At 34.8% G+C, this 21,607-nt stretch overlaps 1 protein-coding gene across 1 annotated transcript in view; it reads left to right on the top strand.

Annotated features, from left to right (window-relative positions):
• Window positions 1–21,082, top strand: part of GALNT3 (polypeptide N-acetylgalactosaminyltransferase 3) — a 51,842-nt gene extending 30,760 nt beyond the window's left edge. The window contains exons 3-11 of the mRNA XM_027558840.1: window positions 2,438–2,610; window positions 7,244–7,393; window positions 9,086–9,320; window positions 9,793–9,910; window positions 11,340–11,540; window positions 13,593–13,724; window positions 13,924–14,025; window positions 19,099–19,251; window positions 19,977–21,082. Coding sequence (XP_027414641.1) covers window positions 2,438–2,610; window positions 7,244–7,393; window positions 9,086–9,320; window positions 9,793–9,910; window positions 11,340–11,540; window positions 13,593–13,724; window positions 13,924–14,025; window positions 19,099–19,251; window positions 19,977–20,099 — 1,387 coding nt within the window. The 3' untranslated portion in view covers window positions 20,100–21,082. The remainder of the gene's footprint in view (window positions 1–2,437; window positions 2,611–7,243; window positions 7,394–9,085; window positions 9,321–9,792; window positions 9,911–11,339; window positions 11,541–13,592; window positions 13,725–13,923; window positions 14,026–19,098; window positions 19,252–19,976) is intronic.
• Window positions 21,083–21,607: the final 525 nt, after the last annotated feature.

Consider the following 21,607-nt stretch of genomic DNA (forward strand, 5'->3'; position numbering starts at 1 on the left):
TAAGTAAGTGCAAAATAGCTAAACAGACAAACTTTTTTTTGACAGTAATGCATACTTAGAACTGTGAAGGGTTGAAGATTTAATATTTCCATAGTTTTAACTTATATCAGCAATAAAAACATTTTCTGAAGAATTGCTAATCTTTTACATGCTCATTAGAAATATGGATCTTGTTTCTCCCAAAGCCAGATGGTCTTGTGCCTGATAACTTAAGCACATTTCTATATGCCAACTTTTTCAAATGGTTTGACTGGGAATCTGTAATTACTTTGGCAAGTCATTTTAATTTCACTACTTTAAATGACATGTGAAACAACTTTTAAAGCATAAATTGAGCATGCTAATTGTTTCAAAATAAATGAGGTTTATGAAATCATATTGTGAAATTTTATTATCATTTGCATTAACAATACTTTTACTTGATATTAGTACTTATCAGTTAGGTAAATAAACCCTAGTTTAAACTGAAAGTCTTATGAGATTAAAGAGATAACATTTCACTAGTGTGAATTTTTGTAAAGTTTCCTACTTTAAATCTTCAAAAACTTTTTATATTTCTTAACTAATACTATATTAGTTAGTCACATGGCAAATAAATATAGGGAATTTTTTTTTTTTTAATCTCAAAGCTTCCTCCCCCAAATGCTTATAAGACAAAAAATAAGGTTTTCTCTTTTCTTAAAAAAAATACTACAGTATGAAGGTTTTCATAATTTTTACTTATACTTTGTTGTTTTATAAAACTTCATGTATTAAAAATACAAACTTACATTTCGCTATTTGTTTCTGTGTGATTTTAACTCAAGGATAGATAAATTGGTTGGTTGTGTTTGGACTTTATTTTCATGAGTAGATGAGTAGTTTATCCAAAATTCACTTTAGAACAAGTCGTTTGTTTTCATCTACCAGTGCGGATGAATGCGATTATTTTCTTCTGGCTATACATATATGTCACACTTTAAAATCACGACAGTCCTAGAGAGCAAAATCACTTTCGTGCAGAACCTTCCTCCTCTTTTCCTACTCGGTGGTATTGACACCCTCTCAATAGTTTACCCCTAATCTAATTCCTTCATCACTACAAATATTTCAACCTAAAGATCTCTCAGAAAAGGATCTGAAACACATTCATAATGATGTATGGCTATAAAAGTAGTAATTAGCCAGAGTTTGTAGAATATCTCTTTTAGGGTGGCTGCTTCCCCAGGCCTCTAGTACCATCGTGGGGGCTCTGGTTTTCCCATCGGCCCTGGCAGAGCAATGGAAGTGTGCTGGGCTCTTATCTCCATGAGTGACAATGATTTCCTTCCCTATCTTTGGATTTGACCAGCACTGTTTGATAGTTCACACACTATTTATAGTGGTATTTGACCGTGTGGGAGGATTTCGTAGCCCGTTTTCTAAAAGTGTACAACCTTTTATGGTTATCAAAGATCCAGTTGTTTTATCTTTACCATAAACCACACATATTTTATGTCCCAGGTTCACTCTGTCTGATTTTACTGTGTTTTGAGGCCTCTCCTATGTGTTATTTCATTTGATCCTCACCTCACCTCAGCTGGGGAAGGACTGTGGTCATCTCTAGTCTCAAAGGCTGGAGATTGTATAGACCCACCCACATCCCAATGGGTTCATGTGAAGATTATTTTCCTTGAGGGTGACATTGCTATAAAAATGAATTCAAGATCTGTTTATAACTAATGTTTTTTAGCAAATGAGTAGGATCACTCATCAGTCATAAGCCACCTAGGGTCTCTCTCCTTACTGGAGCAAAATCTTTAACACAGCAAGTCATGTGATATATGGTAGGTACTTAACAACTTTTTGCTTCTGATGATCATTATAAGAAAATAGGCTTTGTCGAAAGCGAATTTTTTTTCCCTTTTGGTTCAGGTACAGGTTAAGGAAATTGATTAAACAGAAAATATTACATACTTAGCAAATATCTAATTTAAGATAATCTCTACAAAGATGAGTATTAATTTAATAAAGCTGCACTGTTAAAAATTGCAAATATAAAGAGAAAGGCATCATTTCTACAATGAAAGAAAAAAAACTTTTTTTTTTTTTTTAATTTGAGCAGTTAACACTTATTTGCCATTTTACAGTTTGGCTCACTTCTAGGTTATTTTTCTTATCTAAAATGTTATTTATATTTAAAGTTATATTGTTGAGAAAGCTTACAAGAGCATGTTTTAATCCATGACATGTGATCAATATCAGCGGACATGATCTCTAGGTGAGTGGTCTATTTGTAAAACTTTTGTTTCAATCTGTTTGCCTTTATATAGCATTAAGATCATCTTACATAGAAATAAACTATGCACCAGCATTTCTACTGTGTTAAAGATTAAAACAATGATAATTTTAGCAATGGTATAGCTGTGAAATAATGTAATAAAATTCGTTATCGTTCTTCTTCTTTGACTTTTTCTAGATGTATTGAACAAAAATTTAAGCGCTGTCCTCCCCTGCCCACCACCAGTGTCATAATAGTTTTTCATAATGAAGCATGGTCCACGCTGCTTAGAACTGTCTACAGCGTGCTGTACTCTTCACCTGCCATACTGCTGAAGGAGATCATTTTGGTGGATGATGCTAGTGTAGATGGTAAGAAAGCACACGCAAATTAGATTATTTCCTGAGTAAATCCATGTGGTGTTGTCCAAAGTCTTTTTGGTTGTATTTACTCTCTGTATGCCACCTCAGAGCCTGAATAGAGTGTCTTGGATGCTGTGTATGATGGGTAGAAGGAGAACCCAAGGATGTCCATAGATATTTTGGAGTTTATAAATGTGTGAAACACCATTATTTATATTTTTGTAGTCCTCAGTGTGAGATTTTTTTCTTTTCAAGACATGATTAGGAGCACATACTTGTGCCTTGAGTTAGGCTGCCTTGGTTTGAATCCCATTTCTGGTCCTAACAAGCTATGCAACTTGGGCAAGTTACTTAACCCCCTTATACTCAGTTTTTCTGTCTGTAAAATAGGGAAAATGTTATATTTCATCAAATTTATTGTAAGATACATTATTAGTGTATGTATCATTAGAAAAAAAGACCCTTACAGTCAATTAAACTAACATACCATTGATTATAAAAAGTATATAATTGTATGGTTTAGAATTGAAGAAATATATTAGTATACAACTCCTAGGGTTGTTTTAAAGATTAGATGAATTAATATAAATAATATATTAATAAATAATATAAAAGAGTAGTTAAAAATTACTGAGGAGTTACCACATCCTGTTTTATTTTTGGTTCTTTTAAATATTCTAATACCACTTACAAAGCTAGCTAAAATCGTTAATGAATTTTCACTTCAGTTTACAAGTCAATAGTCAGTTGCTAAGTTACACATTGTCAGTTGGACTCACAGGATAATTGGACAAATACTCCAATTTGCTGAATTTTCAAACATTACAAATATTTTAGGTATCAAACAGGTACAGATTATTTCAATGAATGCAAAGTTTATTCCTGAATGAGCCCAAGTTTGGAACTAGATTTCTTAAACTCAAATTCCAGCTTTTTGGAAACACTAGTGAGCAGTTTCCTTATCCGTAAAATGATGATGACATTCTTCCATCATATTCAAGCACCATCTATTATTAGGTAAATCATTACTTTATGGGGCTTACTCTGGTGGTGAAGATGGTAAAGAATCTGCCTGCAATTCAGGAGGCCTGGGTTTGACCCCTGGGTTGGAAAGATCCCCTGGAGAGAGGAATGGTTACCCACCCACTCCAGTATTCTTGTCTGGAGAATCCCAGGGAAGGGGGAGCCTGGCGGGCTGCCATCTATGGGGTCGCACAGAGTTGGACATGACTGAAGCGACTTAGCAGCAGCAGCAGAGCCACAAACACTTTCGCTTTTTTTTTCCATTGCCATAGACCATGAGGAGGAAAAAAGTTGCCTATTATGTCATATGTCATCAATTAATTATAAGATATATCCAGATTTTAGACATGGTAGTAAGTGGATAAAGCACAAAATTATTAACTTGGTTTATTTAAATATTTCTACATACAAGTCTAGACATCCCTATGGTTTCAAAATAAAACTAAACTAAAATAGCCCAAGTGAATAGAGGTTATATTATTGAGCTAAATTAACATCCAGATGGAATAGGATTGCTCATCATCAGAGATCTTTGACTTAGCTATAAAACCTATCCACCAAATAGAGAAGCTTTATTATTCAAGTTCCCTGGATTCAAGTTACATTATATCCAGATTTCTGATTTGAATCTTTAATCCTCTGAGCCAGGTTGCTTCACCATCTGATTGTAATCAGTTGGTTTATTTATTGCTTGATTTGTTCTGTATTTTTCTAATTCTTTGTATCTATTGGGACCAAAGTCCATGGATTTTTAAGTGATATCTGATTAAGTTCTCTTGTGTGTTTTACATAAAAAAAAAGAAAAATCCAGAACTTTATTTTAGAAATCTTTTGCTTTGGTTTCTTGAACTCTTTTCTCAGATAATTTTTATTTTGTTGATTTTTGAAGAAGTCGGACAACAGGGACACAGTAAGGCTGCATCTAGTAAGCCTTCAGTTGAAAGTAACTTATATTATTTAATTGCACAGCAAGATTAATAGTGAAAGGAAATCAGAATAAAGGATGATATCCATTTATAATCTTTCTGTTTCAACCATTTTAATCTTTTCTTTCCTAATCACTATCTAAATAAATATATAATGTTTATATAATTATACCCATGAAAGAAATCCAGTTTTGAAATCTGACATTTTCACATCACATTGTTATTAGCCTGTTTCTGTTACCTTCAAAACTTACTTTTAATGACAGTAATGAACCAGATACGTTTTGCTTAACCATACAATTTGTTTACCCTTTAGTCTTACTATAACATGATATTGCAATAGATATCCTTATGCTTATGTTATTTTCCTTTTTTTGAATTATATCTTTAGATTAGTCTGGAACGGCAGGGCTATTTGGTTAAAGTGTCTGAATTTTTTTTTTTTTTTTTGTAATTCTTTATAGCAATCAACAATAGATTTGGAAATATTTTCTTGACAAAGCGCTATCTTTGCATAGTAGTGTAATTGTCTTATTGGATTCAGTCAGAGAACTATCCAAGGAGTACCCACTGTAGAAAATGTATCCCTAGTTATGGTAAAGGAACTTGTGAAGTAGAAACCATAGTCCCTGACTTCAATTTGCTCGATGGAAAAGCATGAATATGTGGGTTATCAATTAACAGATAGCTAAAACCCAGTGACACCAAACAAAATATAATGAGCATTTCCAAAGCATAGACCATGTGCTAGTTTTGTTGTTATTTAGTTGCTAAGTTGTGTCCAACTCTTTGTGATCCCCGTGGGCTATAGGCTACCAGGCTTCTCTCTGTTCACAGGATGTCCCAGGCAAGAATACTGGAGTGGATCGCCATTTCCTTCTCTAGGGGATCTTCCTGACCCAGGCATAAAACCTGGGTCTTCTTCATTGTAGGTGAATTCCTTACTGTCTGAGCCACCAGGAAAGCCCAATGTGCTAGTTAGTCCCTGTCTTAAATATTTTATTTGTATAACTGATCTTTCATTGTATCCTCCCAACAGTCCCCTATGAGGGTAAATCCTATTATTCTCATTTTATAGATAAAGAAAGCGAGGCACAGAAAGGTAAAATAACTGGCCTAAGTTCACATAGCTAAAAGTAATGGTGCTATATATCAGACCCAGGAAATTTGACTTCATGGTTTTGTGTTTTTAAATTCATAAAATTAGGAGTGTGGATGGGGGTTAAATTTAAAAGGCAGGTAAGAATTTACAGGAAATTCAAAAGTTGTGGGTGAATAAAATTTCTTAACTTGTGAACAGTGAGAGGGTTTATTGAAGGAATCTGTAGTGACTCCATTTAAAAAATCGATTCCTGTAAAGATATTTGAAATGTTTCTATTTTATAAGTTTCTGCTTTGAGAATTTATCATTAAAGCAGAAATATCTATGGTTATATTTTTTTAAGACAAATTACAATCCTACTTGTCTTTCAGAGAATTAATTTTGAGGTACTTAGAAGGTGTTAAAAAAGTTAATCTGTTACTCTGAGATAGTAATGTTTAGATAACACTTACTTTTCCCCAAATGTTATTCCTAGACTCTTACCTCTTTCATGAATGTTTAAGCTTTAAATAAGCAACTATCCTTTCTGAACCACAGGAGAATTAAAAAAAATGTGCATAATTACAGATAAAGTCAAAGTCACCTCCAATTGCTTCTGAAATCTGGCAGAAGCAAACATCTACCCAGGAGGCTTCCAGGCATTCTCAACATTCCCAAGTCTTTTTGAGTCTGTGTGATGGCCCAAGAAGGCCACGTGAAGAACTACATGATATATTCAACAAAAAATCGAGCATTTAATGTGAAAAAAACAGGCCTAAGGAGTTGTTTAAAAATATGGACAACACTTGAGTAACTTGACTGACATTTGTTTCTTTTACCTATTATTTTAACTCTTGCTTAGTATGTATGTCATCCAAATAGGAATACTGAGATCTTAAATTACACACCCATAACTCAGATTTTCCCTGCTTATAACCTCATTACTGATTTGCATGCCCTTTTCTTCCTTCATATTTTTATTGGAAAAAATCTGTGTCAGGAGACTCTAGAGCTTTCAAAATTTTTTTGCTGACTCTTTGTAGAAATATTCACAAACTACTGTAGCCCTGCATTTTTCTACTTGTATTTTTCTCAAGATTTTGGTCTTAAAGTTATTTTGACCACTGACTAAATGTCAGAGAATTTTTTTGAGACTTCACATTTTTCTATAAATTTCCAGATTTAAATACCAATTTTAAAAAGAATTTAAAAAAATTTAAAAAGAGAATCAAATATCTTTTTGGCCAAATTCAGTTTCTTTCTTTCCTTTGTCTCTCTTCTCTGGCCTCTAAATGAGTGTTCTTAACTCCTGGGGTCTATTCCATTTGAAGTCTCTCACTCCTCCCAAACACATTGTATTTATTGACATGACACGGACAGGATGCCTATGTGTTATAATGTCATGCATTATAATCATCCAAAAGTTAAGGATTGTATATGTAGTTTTTTCAGTAGAGTTAAGGATGTAATATTTTTTATCTTAAGGGGTGGATGTGTACAACTGTTAAGATTATACACACAGAGGAATCATTGCCTTGTGCTTTCTTTAGCTTTCATGTTACATGTGAAATAAACTTAGAAATGAGTTAATCTTGATTTTTTTCTCTTACAGAGTACTTGCATGATAAACTAGAGGAATATATAAAACAATTTTCTATTGTAAAAATAGTCAGACAAAAAGAGAGAAAAGGTCTGATCACTGCAAGGTTGCTAGGAGCAACAGTAGCAACAGCTGAAACGCTCACATTTTTAGATGCTCACTGTAAGTATGCACAGAGAAACACAGTTGTACCATTTTCCCTCTCCCTCCCTCTAATTCAAAAGGTAAGGAAAGCTTTTCTTTAAATGCCTAATAGCATTTTCTTCAACATCGCTTCCAACTGGTGAGTATAGCAGTGATAGCACAAGCAGATTATAGCTCTGGGTAGGAAATTCCTTTCGCTTATTTAAAGATCTTACCTCCTTTGTATTTGAGGTTCTTTAACTTTATGTCTTCCAGTGACCACCTTCCCCAGTGAGTTATCCATGCCTGGAACAGTTTTTCAGATGCTTGTTTTGTATTTAAAAAAAAAAAAAAAGTGTTTTTCCTTATCATTCTTGATTATTACACTTTAAAGTGAGTGAAAGTTTTGTTTCTTTTCTTTCCCCTTCAAAGATTCATAAAGTCCTTCTTGTGCCAAATGAGAGGTGTCCCTTCATAGCTTCCTGTGTGTTTCCCATGAATGTTGTTAGTTTTTGTTTGTTTTTGTTGCTGCTGGGGTTTTTTTTCTTTGTATTTTAATTTTTTCTCCAGCATCAATGATTGTAAATACAGTAGTTGAAGACTATTTTTAGAGTCAATGTTTAATGTTCACCATAGATATTACTTAAATGTCACATAGTCCCTGGAGCTCCAAGCTTCCTGAGTTTTACTCTGTGTATGAGTGTTTAGCTTTGGATTGGCCAGCCCTCAGGTGCTGTTTGACCAAGCAAATGGTTTTGAGCACACACTAATTGTTACAGAAGGGCTTTTGGATTTGCTTGAGTCTCTTTAGAGCTTTCACATCCGGTATTCTCTCAATACCAGGCATTTAAGAAAAGTCTAAAGGTAATCCAAGAGAGGTGTTTTCAAAAGGAAATGGCCCCTTCTCCAGTATTCCTTCTCCTGTTCCAAAATTACAGTAATATCAGACTGGGCATTCTTCCCCTCCAGGCAGATTTGTCTGAGGGTCCTCCTGGGCCATGACTGCAGATGGCTGGATGATGAAAAGTCCTGAGTAGGACTGCACATGCCATATCCCCTGAAGTCTGTGTGCGATGTGAGAGCCTGGCCTGGGGCCAGAATCCGACCTTTTGTGCCACACCTTCATCCCCTGTGAAGTGCTGAGTTGGTTTGAATGGTTCTTTTCCAATTGCTAAAATCAGAATATTCTGATTCCTTTACTTATTTTCTCCTACAACCCTGTCAGAGAAATGAAGATTTCCATTTCTATACCTTACTCAAGGAGACAAGTTTAAGTAAATCAGAATATTTTTGGAGCTGCTGCTGCTGCTAAGTCACTTCAGTCGTGTCCGACTCTGTGTGACCCCATAGACGGCAGCCCACCAGGCTCCCCCGTCCCTGGGATAGCAAAAAGTCACCCTTGATTCATAGTCCATTTTAAAGAGAAATACACAGTGTGAAACTTAAATATATCAGTATCATTTTACTTCCATTCCAAGGTTCAAAAAATGTCACTCCCTCCCCATCAAAGTCACTCCTTAGCTATGCTTAATCTTGCCTGCTTTTTTTTTTTTCATCCTACCCTTATCTCATTACAAGAAACCTTTAAGAAATCTCCCTTATATAAATGTTCAAAATAATAATAATGACTTAGATATTCTCATTTCTCTGCAAACTCTCTTCCAAAATACAAAAAGAAAAAAAAAAACCTGGAGTGTTTTGTTGAATTGATTAAAGCTGTATTCTTTCCAGGTGAGTGTTTCTACGGTTGGTTAGAACCTTTGTTGGCCAGAATAGCTGAGAACTACACTGCTGTCGTGAGCCCAGATATTGCATCCATAGATTTGAACACGTTTGAATTCAACAAACCTTCTCCTTATGGAAGTAACCATAACCGTGGGAATTTTGACTGGAGCCTTTCATTTGGCTGGGAAACACTTCCCGATCATGAGAAGCAAAGAAGGAAGGATGAGACATATCCAATCAAGTAAGACGATTGCTCTCAAAGTCTTATATATAGTTAGTTGTTTGAATGTCTATGCATTCTTTGTTTTTTACAGTAATTTCCACCAAGGTGATTCACACTAACAAAAATAAAGAATATTCTGTATGGAAGGAATAAAAAAGTACTTTATTTATGCACTTGCTTATACACAATTTACCTAGTAGGAAGTAGAATTAAGTGAGCTCTATGTCTTCCTTATAATCATTACTTAAGAATCTTTAAGTTTAGTTAAAAGACAAAATAATTTTGCTCTGCTAGGGAAGGATACTTACCAGTTCCTCCCCATCCCCCAGAACTTGACTTTGAAGATTGCATTTTTAGTTTTTATTAATCTGTATAAAGCCTTGAAATTGTGATCTCTCTTTATTTGTAAATTTGATTCAGTTGCTCTTAAAATAGTTCTTTTTTTCTTATTTGGTTGTGTAACAAAGTTTGACAATGGATTATTTTTCAGAACACCCACTTTTGCAGGAGGCCTTTTTTCCATATCAAAAGACTATTTTGAATATATTGGAACTTATGATGAAGAAATGGAAATTTGGGGAGGTGAAAATATAGAAATGTCTTTCAGAGTAAGTTTATAAATATAGCTCACATACTAAACAATGAAACATATATTTCTAGTTGGCTGATACAGATTATCATAGATGTATGTAGTCTTTACTTTTTGTGCTTTCTTAAATTGTTAGAAATTTTAGAATCAATATATTTTCTTTTAAAATGTAGCTTATTATATTTATTCATATTTATTCATTGCTGCCAATGTAACAAGAGGAATCAGTTAAATGATTGTGTCCAGGCACTAACACCAATTAATGCACTTGTAGCTACTGAATTCCAGCCAAGATAAATATAATTAAATCTAGTGCTTCAGGAAATTGGTTGACCATCAAGGGAGTCAGAATGGAAAAACATTTACATATAATTTTAAAGAACATTGAATTTAACTCTTTGGATTAAATGAGCTTTTTTTCTATACATATTAAAAGTTAATATGAGAAATAAAACAAAGGTTTTAGATCTCTACATGTATGTATTTGATTTCATAAGTTCATTTTTTTCAATAGCTTTGTCATTCATTTCTCATCACTTAGGCTGGAATGTAGTAGAAAAAGAACTGAACTAACAGTTGAAAGTTTTGAGTTTTGGCTCTGGTTTCATCATATAATGGCAATGATTATCTTAGCCAAGTTTGAGTGGCCTAAGGGCAGGGGTCTTATTTTATTCATTTGAGTATTCCCAGCTCCCAGCACATGTTGAATCTCAAGCACAGTTGAACTGAACACATCACTAAGCTTTCTCACTTGCTTAAAAGAGAGAATGTGATCACAGCCCTAATGTTAGCACCTACTATTAAACATGATGTTTAGATTTCTCATTTATGGCAGAACAGATTGTCAAGACATCTAAGTGAGCAGGTACTGACTTAGCGATTTGCCATTTTATTTAGAGTTAAAGCAAATAAAGTTTTTTGACCCTCTTAAATGGCATGATATTTTTTAATATATATAATGACAAAGTTTAATAGGTTGTGTTTTGGAAAAATGACTGTCTGGAATCGTTTTCTTGATCACAAAATTGAATGTTCAAGAGGTAGAGTTTGGTCCCACTTACTCCAAATCTGCTGTGGAAGTCAAATGCAGAAGAGCCATTGGTCTTCTGTGAATACTAGAGAACTTGCATATTTTTTGACCAAAAAAAAAGAAATTTCAGAATTTATTTTTATGAGTGATCTGAAATCACTATTCTGTTAACGTAATTTCTGAAAATATGTTTACTTTTTTGGTCTCTAGTGTCTGTACTGCCTAATGCTAGTTCTTTAAGAACTTAAGTTGAATTGGCAGGGAACAGAGAAAGCTGTAAAGAGAGATAAAAGAGAAAGCTGTTTGTAAAGCTGTAATAAATCTCTTGTTTTTATTAGTATCTTAAAGGTGAACTTAAAAGCAACACTTTGATTTTCCTAAAATACTGTAAATTTAAACAAATATCATTAATTATCAGGTATGGCAATGTGGTGGGCAGTTGGAGATTATGCCTTGCTCTGTTGTTGGACATGTTTTTCGCAGCAAAAGCCCTCATACCTTCCCAAAAGGCACTCAGGTGATTGCTCGCAACCAAGTTCGCCTTGCAGAAGTCTGGATGGATGAATACAAGGAAATATTCTATAGGAGAAACACGGATGCAGCAAAAATTGTTAAACAAGTAAGTTAGAACTAACAATTAACAATAAAAATCCACAGAAGTTCACATGTCCTTGGATTTGTTTGAGTCAACTCAAGTATAAAACATTTTTTAAGGAAATATTTTTGAAGCTGGTCTTTTTAACTCAAAAATGTATAACTAACTGATGCCAGTTTTCTCTCTCTACACTCTCTCTCTCTTTTTTAAGTCAAATAAACTGCATTTAAAACCTGAGGCAATATATAGCAGAAACCAATGCAATATTATAAAGCAATTTCTTCCAATTAAAAATAAATAATTTTTTAAATTGAGGCATTCTACTTGATGTTACTTTTTTTTAACGTGAAAGATATTTAGTTTTTGTGACTGCTTTGGTTCAATATTTTACTTAATGAAAATAAGATTAAGTGGAACTGCTTTCAACTGGTTTTAGGTGATGTGATTAACTCCTGAATCAAGGTGCTAAGTGGCATTTTGAATTAGAGAGACAGTGTCAGATGTGGCAGAATGAACCAAGATATCGAGCTTTTTTGTTTCCAGTTCTGGCTCCACTTTCTGGAAGGGTGACTTTGGCAAAGCCCCTTGACACTATAAAATGGTCATGGTACTTTATAGGGTGATTGGCAGGTTGACCAGACATGGAGTGTATGCTCCACCACATTTCTTCTCTCTCCTTCCCTGTCTTGATATAAAATACTTACCTGTCTCCCAGAACAGCTGTGAAATAAGGAAATAAGTACTAACAAAGGCATGGCACTATGGTTATTATTGACCTGTCCTAGATAAAAGCTCTGTAGAATCATCATGCCTAATACATTTAGAATTGAGTCCCAACAGTTTCAATATTGGATGTGGTAACTAAACTAGACAGTTTAAGGACATGCTTTGGTAAATGGCATCCAATTCTTTGTAAGAAACCGTGCCAGTTCGTAAGGAAGTATATATTGGGATTAAAGGGCATCAGCACCTCGGATGTCATAAAGATCTGGTCCCCTCATTTGTCTTTTTCTCTGGTCTCTGGTATCTCCCTATAACATGTCGGTACCAAGCAATATCAGAGCAGTACTGGACTGGATTGCTAGCCCTTCACCCGCGGCCACCGACACAAGTGGGGTAGTTTGTATACTGTATAAGGTACTTGGCTAAGCAGGCGAGTGGATACTACATACCGCTTATGATTTGTCACCCACAAAGTGGCAAGTGACCCAGAAAACCCATTTTTACCTAGGGCAAATAGACCTACATGATAAAATATATAAGCTACCCAGAAGTCCTTTAGAGTTTCCTACCTTTTGCTAAGACCCCTCCCTGGGTTCAAAACATTGAAGTTGGCACAGAAAATATTTTTGTTAGTTGAACTGATAACGCTTGAGTATTTACTTTTACACATATCTAGGTACTCATAATTTTTCTTTAAAATTTTGCCTATATCAAATACCTTTTCAATTTAGAAGTGCTTTTAAAAAATATTTTCTTATTCCTTTTTAAATAAGATAAAGGGAAATAAAATACAGTTGATTAAAAACTTGACTTTTTCTACTAAAACATTGTTATTGTTAGGATATAATTAGGAGATATTATTAGGAGTAAGCAGCACCCTTAAAACTAGAAAAAAATATTCCTAAAGTATAAAAATTATTATTATCTTTGTGGTCTTGACTGGAGAAGAGATATAAATTACATGGTACATTGGCGCTGTTTCTCACACCTCACTTATAGATCACTTTAGTGTATAAAACTGGGATACATTTCAAATGTCCCACTACCATTTTTTGCTTTCAGCATTTCATTTAGGATCTCTGTCCCATGAAAGAGGTTTGTGGCACAAAGGAAGAATAAAATAGCACAAGGCCAGCACTGCAGTGGCCCTTGATTCTCTTTGAAGCCAGAAGTGAGCGGCCAGGCGTACTTGTTGCCCGAATGAATGGTGACTGTAGTTAAACTGCATATTACATTTTGACCCAGAATTTCTTTTTTTTAAAGACCTAATGTAAATACAAATAATAGCATTTGAAGTACTTCATCAGTGCTGTTTTAATTATGCATTCCCCTTCACTTCTCATCTTCCTCCAGAAATCATTTGGTGATCTTTCAAAAAGATTTGAAATAAAGCACCGCCTTCAGTGTAAAAATTTTACGTGGTATCTGAACAATATTTATCCAGAAGTGTATGTGCCAGACCTTAATCCTGTTATATCTGGATATGTGAGTATTTTCCTGTTCCTTTTTATTTGGTATACTCTTTGCCACCAATATTTATGTGGTTCAAGGAAAAATGCTGTAATACTTTCTGGTTTATTGCTTTTGAGAGTTTTACATTAACACCACTTTCAGAAATTAGTTGAGAAAATATATAAACCACGTAGATTTTTAAAAAATTTATAACTTGAAAATTTCCCTTTAGATTAAAAGTGTTGGTCGGCCTCTATGTCTGGATGTTGGAGAGAATAACCAAGGAGGCAAACCATTGATTCTGTACACGTGTCATGGACTTGGGGGAAATCAGGTGAGCATTGCACGAAAAATCCTGCCTTCTGTTTAGTACCTGCAACCACAAGTAAGTTCTTGCATGTCTTTCAGAACCCATATATCAATTTCATGTTCAGGTAAACTGGTATGTGAAATACTTTTAGAGTAAGTTGGGCAATTAATATTGAAGTTGCAGAGTACTTTATTTTGATTTTCACTCTACCTCTGAAAACAGTTTGAGGTTGCTTACCCATTCAGTAGAAAGGCAAATGAGAATATAATAGAATAATGCCATCTGAAATAAAAACAAAAACAAAAACAGGATCTTCTGTGTGAACCCTTAAGGTTGCATGACTATTAGCATGGTGATTTTGCTAAATTATACATAAAGGCTATATTTTACTGGATTAGACAGCCAATAACATCATGTTCATACTGTACTTTTGTGGGCTACAATATTATCTCAACAGATTTTTAAAAAAATATGTCTGTTCTTGATTCTTCTTGATTGGTGACATCTTTGCTTGTTACTACCCTTTTCTCTGTTTTACTAATTAAGACTAAAATGTCATATGTCACTATGGATAGAGAACATATTAAAATATTATTTCTAGGTTTTAGCTTCCTTTTCTAGCCTTTTACAAGTTAATTCCTGGAAGATTAGACTCTCTCTCCGTTGTTAATTCAACAAATTCACTAAGTGACCCCTGCATACCAGGTACACTGCTGGGTTCAAGCAATTTAGATTCCAGCTCCTTCAGGAAATAGCTGTTTCAAAACTGGCATTTACAGTCAGGATGGTAAGGTATGGGATAAAGCTTTGAGTGCTCTGAGGGTATGGAGGAGGGCATCAGAATTAGGGTGTCCATACATTTGCCTGGGAAAGGTGACATTTGGGAACATTTTTTGAAAGGTACACGTAAGGGTTAGTGAAATAGCTGGTGGGAGTGAGAACAGATTGTCCTCAGGAGAGGAGCTGGTATGTCTTTTGGGGGAGGGCAGGATTGCAAGTGTTTTGGTATAGAGTCCAAGATGTGCATAGAGGATTTTCATGGTATTATTAATGAATACTCATGATGCCCCGTGTTAACAGGATGGAACTTTGATGATATCAGTTTTAAGAAGAAAGGGCCAGTTTATCTCCCAGTCCATATACTTCCATGTTTTTTTCTACTCAGCCTCAGTTTAATTCAGTTCCAATGCTTACTCATCCAAACCAATCAGTCTACTTACTGAAGGTAGATGATGCTGATGCCCAAAAGCTATAGGTAGGGAATAAGATCCATTGCTTGATGGTTAGATATAATTATGAAATAGGATGGAGATACACATAGATATATACAGACTTACATGTATATACATATACATAGATGTATGAGTATATATCTTCCTATTTTGAAATTTCCCTACACACCATATTTTAAAAGAAAAAAATAATTATACAAATAGTTGCCTTTTTTTGAAAATAACACAGGACTATCCAAGTAAAAATTAAGGTTTGGAGCAATGAGAAATATTTCCTCATTTATAAAAATCTTACCATTAAATGTGTGTGTGTGTGTGTGCTCAGTTGTGTCTGACTGCTTTGTGACCCCATGGACTGCAGCTGCCAACCTCCTCTATCCATGGAATTTTCCAGGCGAGAATACTGAAGTGGGTTGCCATTTCCTTCTTCAGGGTACCTTCCCAATCTGGTGATCAACCCGCGTCTCTTAAATCTCCTGCATTGGTAGGCAGGTTCTTTACCACTAAGTGTAAATATTTATAAATTTATTTCAGGGTTCCTATAGCATTACATCTATTTACCATAAAAATTGAAGATATATTTTATACACTGTTCTGTTTTTCTCCTATCATTGCCATAAAGATATTTTTATAGTTCTGTCTCTAAAATAATTTTTAAATTATGAATATCATGGGGCATCTTTTAGAAATTTTGGAATGGTTAAATAATTCACATGTTCTTTCAACAAGTATTTCTTTGACAGTCTATAAAGTAAGTCACATCCTTATAGTAGTGAAGAAGACCAAGTCTCTGTCTTGTGAAGTTTGTATTCTAAAAGGAAAGGAAAAAATAGATATGTAATTTTAGGTATAAATAAAAATAGGGTAGGGAAATAATGTGTGTGTGGGGTTAGTTATTTTTGGAGATTCAGGAAGACCACTTTGAGAAGGTGACCTTAGCCTGGAGGCCTGTAGGAGTTAGGAGAGGAACCATGTCCTGGAAGAGAGCATCTCGGTAGAGGGACCCAAAGCCAGCGGCCCAGTGGCAGGTAAATGGAGCGGGCACAAAGCCAGTGTGGCTGGAGTAGTTAGAGTGGTCTAGGAAAAGAGGGTGGAAAATGAGGTCAGAGACATGGATTAGGGGCCTGGTCATACAGGACTTCACTGGCCTTGTTAAGATCATGGATTTAATCCCAGTGTGACAGAAGCCATCTGGGGGATTAGGGGCCTGGTCATACAGGACTTCACTGGCCATGTTAAGATCATGGATTTAATCCCAGTGTGACAGAAGCCATCTGAGGGATTAGGGGCCTGGTCATACAGGACTTCACTGGCCATGTTAAGATCATGGATTTAATCCCAGTGTGACAGAAGCCATCTGAGGGTTTTGAGTGGAAGAATAATATTTTCTGGTTTATATTTTAAGATAACTGGTTTCTATTGCCCTGACATGGCCATTGATTTTATTTTGATTTATTTCCTTTAAATGTTATTTTCAGTCAAGCACTGCATTTAAACTAGTTTAGGAATTGTGGTTCCTTGAGTGGTAGATGTTTCTGAGATATCATCTAACTTAGTCATTTCCTCAGGCTTCCTTCTACTCTCGACAGATAATGATGTTTTTTGTAGCAGAAAACTCCATTGTAGTGGTATTTAAATATGCCAAATGAAAAACAAGTATTTTGATTATGTGAATAAAAAGACTAAATACTGTTGTAGTGCAGAGTGCAGTTTAATCCCTTACCACTTTGTTACACAAGCCCTTGCTTCTTCCCCTTTCTCTTCCGGTGCTTTTGTCCTGGTTCTAAGATAAAGTCTCTCCAGTGTTCTCAGCTAGCTAATTGCATACTCTTTGGCTAAGTATCTTCAACTATTTTCCATTCCTTATAACTTCCCTTTTAATGTTTTTTTAAAAAACATTATGAGTGAAGTAAAGTACTGGTCAGCCCTTCTCATCATCTTTGAGGTCCTAAAGTTTATCTTTTTTAAAGCACAGACAGAATGTTGTTTTCCTGATCTAAACCCATTTTCTTTCAATCTGAAGAAAGAAAGTCTTCCTTATTTCCATTTGAAGAGCTTTCAGTCTCCATCTGAAGAGCTATCAGTTATAAAAATGACTGATACTATATTTGTGGAAGGAGATAAATTAAGCATGAGGCTAAGGCCAGGGGAACTCAAGATTAATTCAGCTAATGTTTGTGGAGTGCCTACTCTAATACACGTAAAGGGTTTAGAACAGTCCCTGCCTAGCACATAATAAGGGCTCAATAAATATTAGTGCTAAGACTAATTACTTCCCTATTGAAAATCAATTATGTTCACTCATTTTCTCTTTGGAATGTCAACATTATGAAATATTTGATTTATAATGGATGTCATTACTAGATACACTGCCTGACTTTGGTCTACAGTGAAGTCAGCTAGCTACACCATAATTCTAATAGAGTGCTGTGGAAGTTGTCTCTGATGACTCTGGGAACCCTGAGGAGAGTGTAAGTTTGTGCACAGGACAAGTTCAGGGAAAACTAAGGAAGGAAGGTAATATTGGAGTTGACTTTTGAAGCATCAAAGGGAGTTAGCTAGGCAGAAAAGCATCCAGGGAAGTATTCCAGGGAGAGCACTGTAAAGCAGTCTTGGAGTTGTGGATACACACGTCCTGCCTTGGTAGGATTGTGTGAAAGGAGCAGTGCATAACTGGGACAGTGGTTGATGTAAGATTGAAAGTGGAAGATTTCACAGACCAGTTAAGAAGTATGGGCTTTATCTTAGCAACAGTAGTGATTCACTTAAGCAGGGAACGTAAGGGATCAAATCTATGTTACAAAAGACAAACCGGCAGCAGATTGGATTGTGTTATAGGAGCGGAAGTTGGAGGCACATGTGGAGGTGTTGCAGTAGAGATTTTGAGTGCCTGAACAAGAGAAATGAGGGTGTGGAAGTAAGGATGGGTAGGATGGTAGCATCTGAGAGGAAGATTTAGGAAGACTAAGGAGCCAATTAATTGGATATGTGGAGAGAGAGAAGCATCAATAATAGTAACAACAGCTAAAAATGAATTGAATGCTTACCACATCCAGTTACTGGTCTAAATGTTTTACACATATTAACCTATTTATAGTCATAACCCTATGTGTGCACTTGTGTGCTAAGCACTTGTAGTCGTGTCCAGCTATTTATGACCCTATGGACTGTAGCCCACCAGACTCCTCTGTCCGTGGGATTCTCCAGGCAAGAATACTTGCCATGCCCTTTCCAGACCCAGAGATAGAACCATGTCTCTTACCTCTCCTGCATTGGAAGGTAAGTTCTTTGCCATTAGCGCCACCTAGGAGCTATTAAATTACCTTTTACAGGCAAAGGAACTGAGGCATGAAAAACTGCCTCCCCCCCCTTTTTTTTGGTCCATGGAATGAGGGTTGCAGGATCTTAATTCCCCAGCCAGGGACTTAACCTGGGCCACTGCAGTGAAAGTGCCTAACCACTGGACCATCAGGGAATTCCCAAGAGTATGTTTAAATACTACTAGTTTAAATGAAAGTACTATTAATTGAGATGAATAAGAGGGAAGGAACACTTGGGGGGAGAAAAAGGAATGATGGGCTTGCTAAAAGTTTCCAGGCTCTTTTCTATGGCATACCTGTTCTCGTCTCCATCCTACCTAGAATCCAATTTCTGACATGGGGAGGAAGATAGTACCTTCTTAATTAAGTAACTATTGGTGATAGGCTGGAGAAAGGACATAATCTTTTCTGTTCCCCAAACTCAGTTTGTAATTATGATACCTATTTTTCAGTGAGTTGCTGATTTTTTTTTTTTTTTTAACTGACAGTTTTGCAACTGAGGATATAGGGTGCTTTTGTCAATAACAGCATTCTTCCTTTCACAGTACTTTGAATATTCTGCCCAACATGAAATTCGGCATAACATCCAGAAGGAATTATGTCTTCATGCTGCGCTAGGTGCTGTTCAGCTGAAGGCATGTGCCTACAAAGGTCACAAAACAGTTGCCACTGGAGAACAGATATGGGAGATCCAGAAGGTACCTCCTTGCAGTTAATTCACCCCTCTATATAATTATTCTGAGTAGCTCTATTGCTTATCTGGGAAAATATATGAAACAGTACATTAATGTTATCCATCAGAATTTCTTTGTCTTTGTTAACTTTGTCATTATGTATCTCTACCTTATGTTAAGAAAGAAGGTATCAATGAATTAAATACTCTTAGAGCAGAATGGTTGTAAAATGTCTTAGAGCATGATTTATGCAGATCAGCTTTCTGTGGATTATTAATAATAGTTGTTCATATTTGTTTTTCTGGAGTTTCTTATAATGCCTGTGACAGTCATACTTTTCTTACCTAAACTGATACTTTCCTTCCCATTTTTTGTACTTTTTCATGAATCTAGATTTGAGGGGATACGTGAAAGGTGGTTTTTTTCCCCCCTGTTTTTAAGCATATGTTTTAAAGCTTAGCTGGAATCTTCCAATTCTTACCTGCACATTGTTTTGTGTAATGTTAGAACATTTATATAGCACCTTCTTTGAATTGAACATCGGTGGCATAAATTGCGTTGCCTACACCAAAAACCAACAAGATTTAATTAAACATAGTAGATCTTAGAAAGATTAAAAGTTAAGAATGGTATATATTTATTCTGTTAAGTCTACCTTAAGCTTCCATGAGACCTTGAAGTGTTTTTATATTTCTCAGTTAACCCTGAGTCTTGAAACTTAATGTCTGTTTTATTTCTTTTTATTCTAGGACCAACTTCTGTATAATCCATTCTTTAAAATGTGCCTTTCAGCAAGTGGAGAGCATCCAAGCTTAGTGTCATGCAATCCATCAGACTCACTCCAAAAATGGATTTTTAACCAAAATGATTAAGTGTTCCTTAAAATTAAGGAGTTGAAAAAGGAGATATTCTTTCTCATAAAACTGTGACTAGGCATACACTGTAGTTTTTGAAAATTATGCAAAAGCAGCTAATTGTAACTTATTCCAAGTGCATTTTTTTCTTATTTATATCTTAAAATGTCTATGTAGCACTGCTACAGAAATCCCTTAAGTTTCCATTTCAAAGCACAATAACTAGTAATACCAAAGACTATTTTGAAATGTCCAGATGTAGAGGAAGAGAAGTTTATAGTATGATGAAAATAATTTTTCCAGAAAAGTGATGTTTGTGTGCTTTGTACACTTGAGAATATGCATAGTTACATTCACACACTCACAATTTAAAATATTTCTTCTAGTTTTTTGGGGGGGAGGGGGAAAGATTTGATACTATATTTTTTTAACATAGAAATGGATCAATGAAGGTCAAAAGTTGGCCTTTGTGTAAAACCAGGAAATTTTTTATAGATCTAGAATTTATTATATAAAAATGCAGGTAAACATTTTTTTTTTGCATTTTGTTAACTTACCTGTCAAATGTTTCCTTAAATATGAAATTAAATAAATAAGGAGAAGACTATTTTTAACACTTCGATTTCTTTGCAAATTTAAAAATATATTTTAGTCTGAAGTCTACTTGATTTGAAACACTGAAGTCTTCCTTAAAAGACTTTTTAAAAAGTAACTATACTGTGTGTTTTTCCAAAGAAATTAAAAAAAAAAACAAAAAACCTCTAAGTTGCTCTATGTTAAAAAGGTGTCTTTTTCCTTTCTGTTAGTCTTTTCTTCCTACCAAAATTCACTAATCTTGAATGTTTATGAAATTGAGTTTCAGATGTCATACTTGACTCCTTTAAAGTTAAATTTTGTTTGTTACCGATTCAGTTGTAGATTATCTTTGCAATGAAAATTTTCACCAAAAACCTTCTTTCTATCTATGGAAAATACAATAAAACCAATTTTTATCACTATTATAAAGGATTTGATTTCAGTTTATTTTTTGGATAAAATATATAATTGATAATAGGAGAAGCATGAATTTTGTGTACTGAATTTCTAAGCATCAATTGCAGAGTCATCAGATATTCTTAAGGGAAAAAAACTTAATAATAGCAATGGCATAAAAATGGGAAATAGAGAAGATTCTGTGTTAGATATTTAGAGAAATTTCTACTAATTTCTGATAACTTTCCTTGAGTATATGACAACTATTTGGTGTGTGATGCTTACTTGGAAGACTTAACGATTTTTCTTTTTGGTAATTTTATATATAGATCCTTCTATTTTTATTGAAGAAGTAAAATATGATTGGGTTCATTTTTTAACCTGGCTTCAATTGTGTGTAAGAGAATATTTTAAAATTATTAGCCCCGTCTTCTCATTGTACTTTGAACCTACATTAAAAATAAAAAAAAACCCTGCAGTCTTTATTACAATGCCAATATTATTTTAATTCAACTGATACTTATTGTGGGTCTAACTTTGTGTCAGAAGTTATG

Source organism: Bos indicus x Bos taurus, chromosome 2 (genome assembly GCF_003369695.1).
Source record: "Bos indicus x Bos taurus breed Angus x Brahman F1 hybrid chromosome 2, Bos_hybrid_MaternalHap_v2.0, whole genome shotgun sequence".
NCBI classification, from domain to species: domain Eukaryota; kingdom Metazoa; phylum Chordata; class Mammalia; order Artiodactyla; family Bovidae; genus Bos; species Bos indicus x Bos taurus.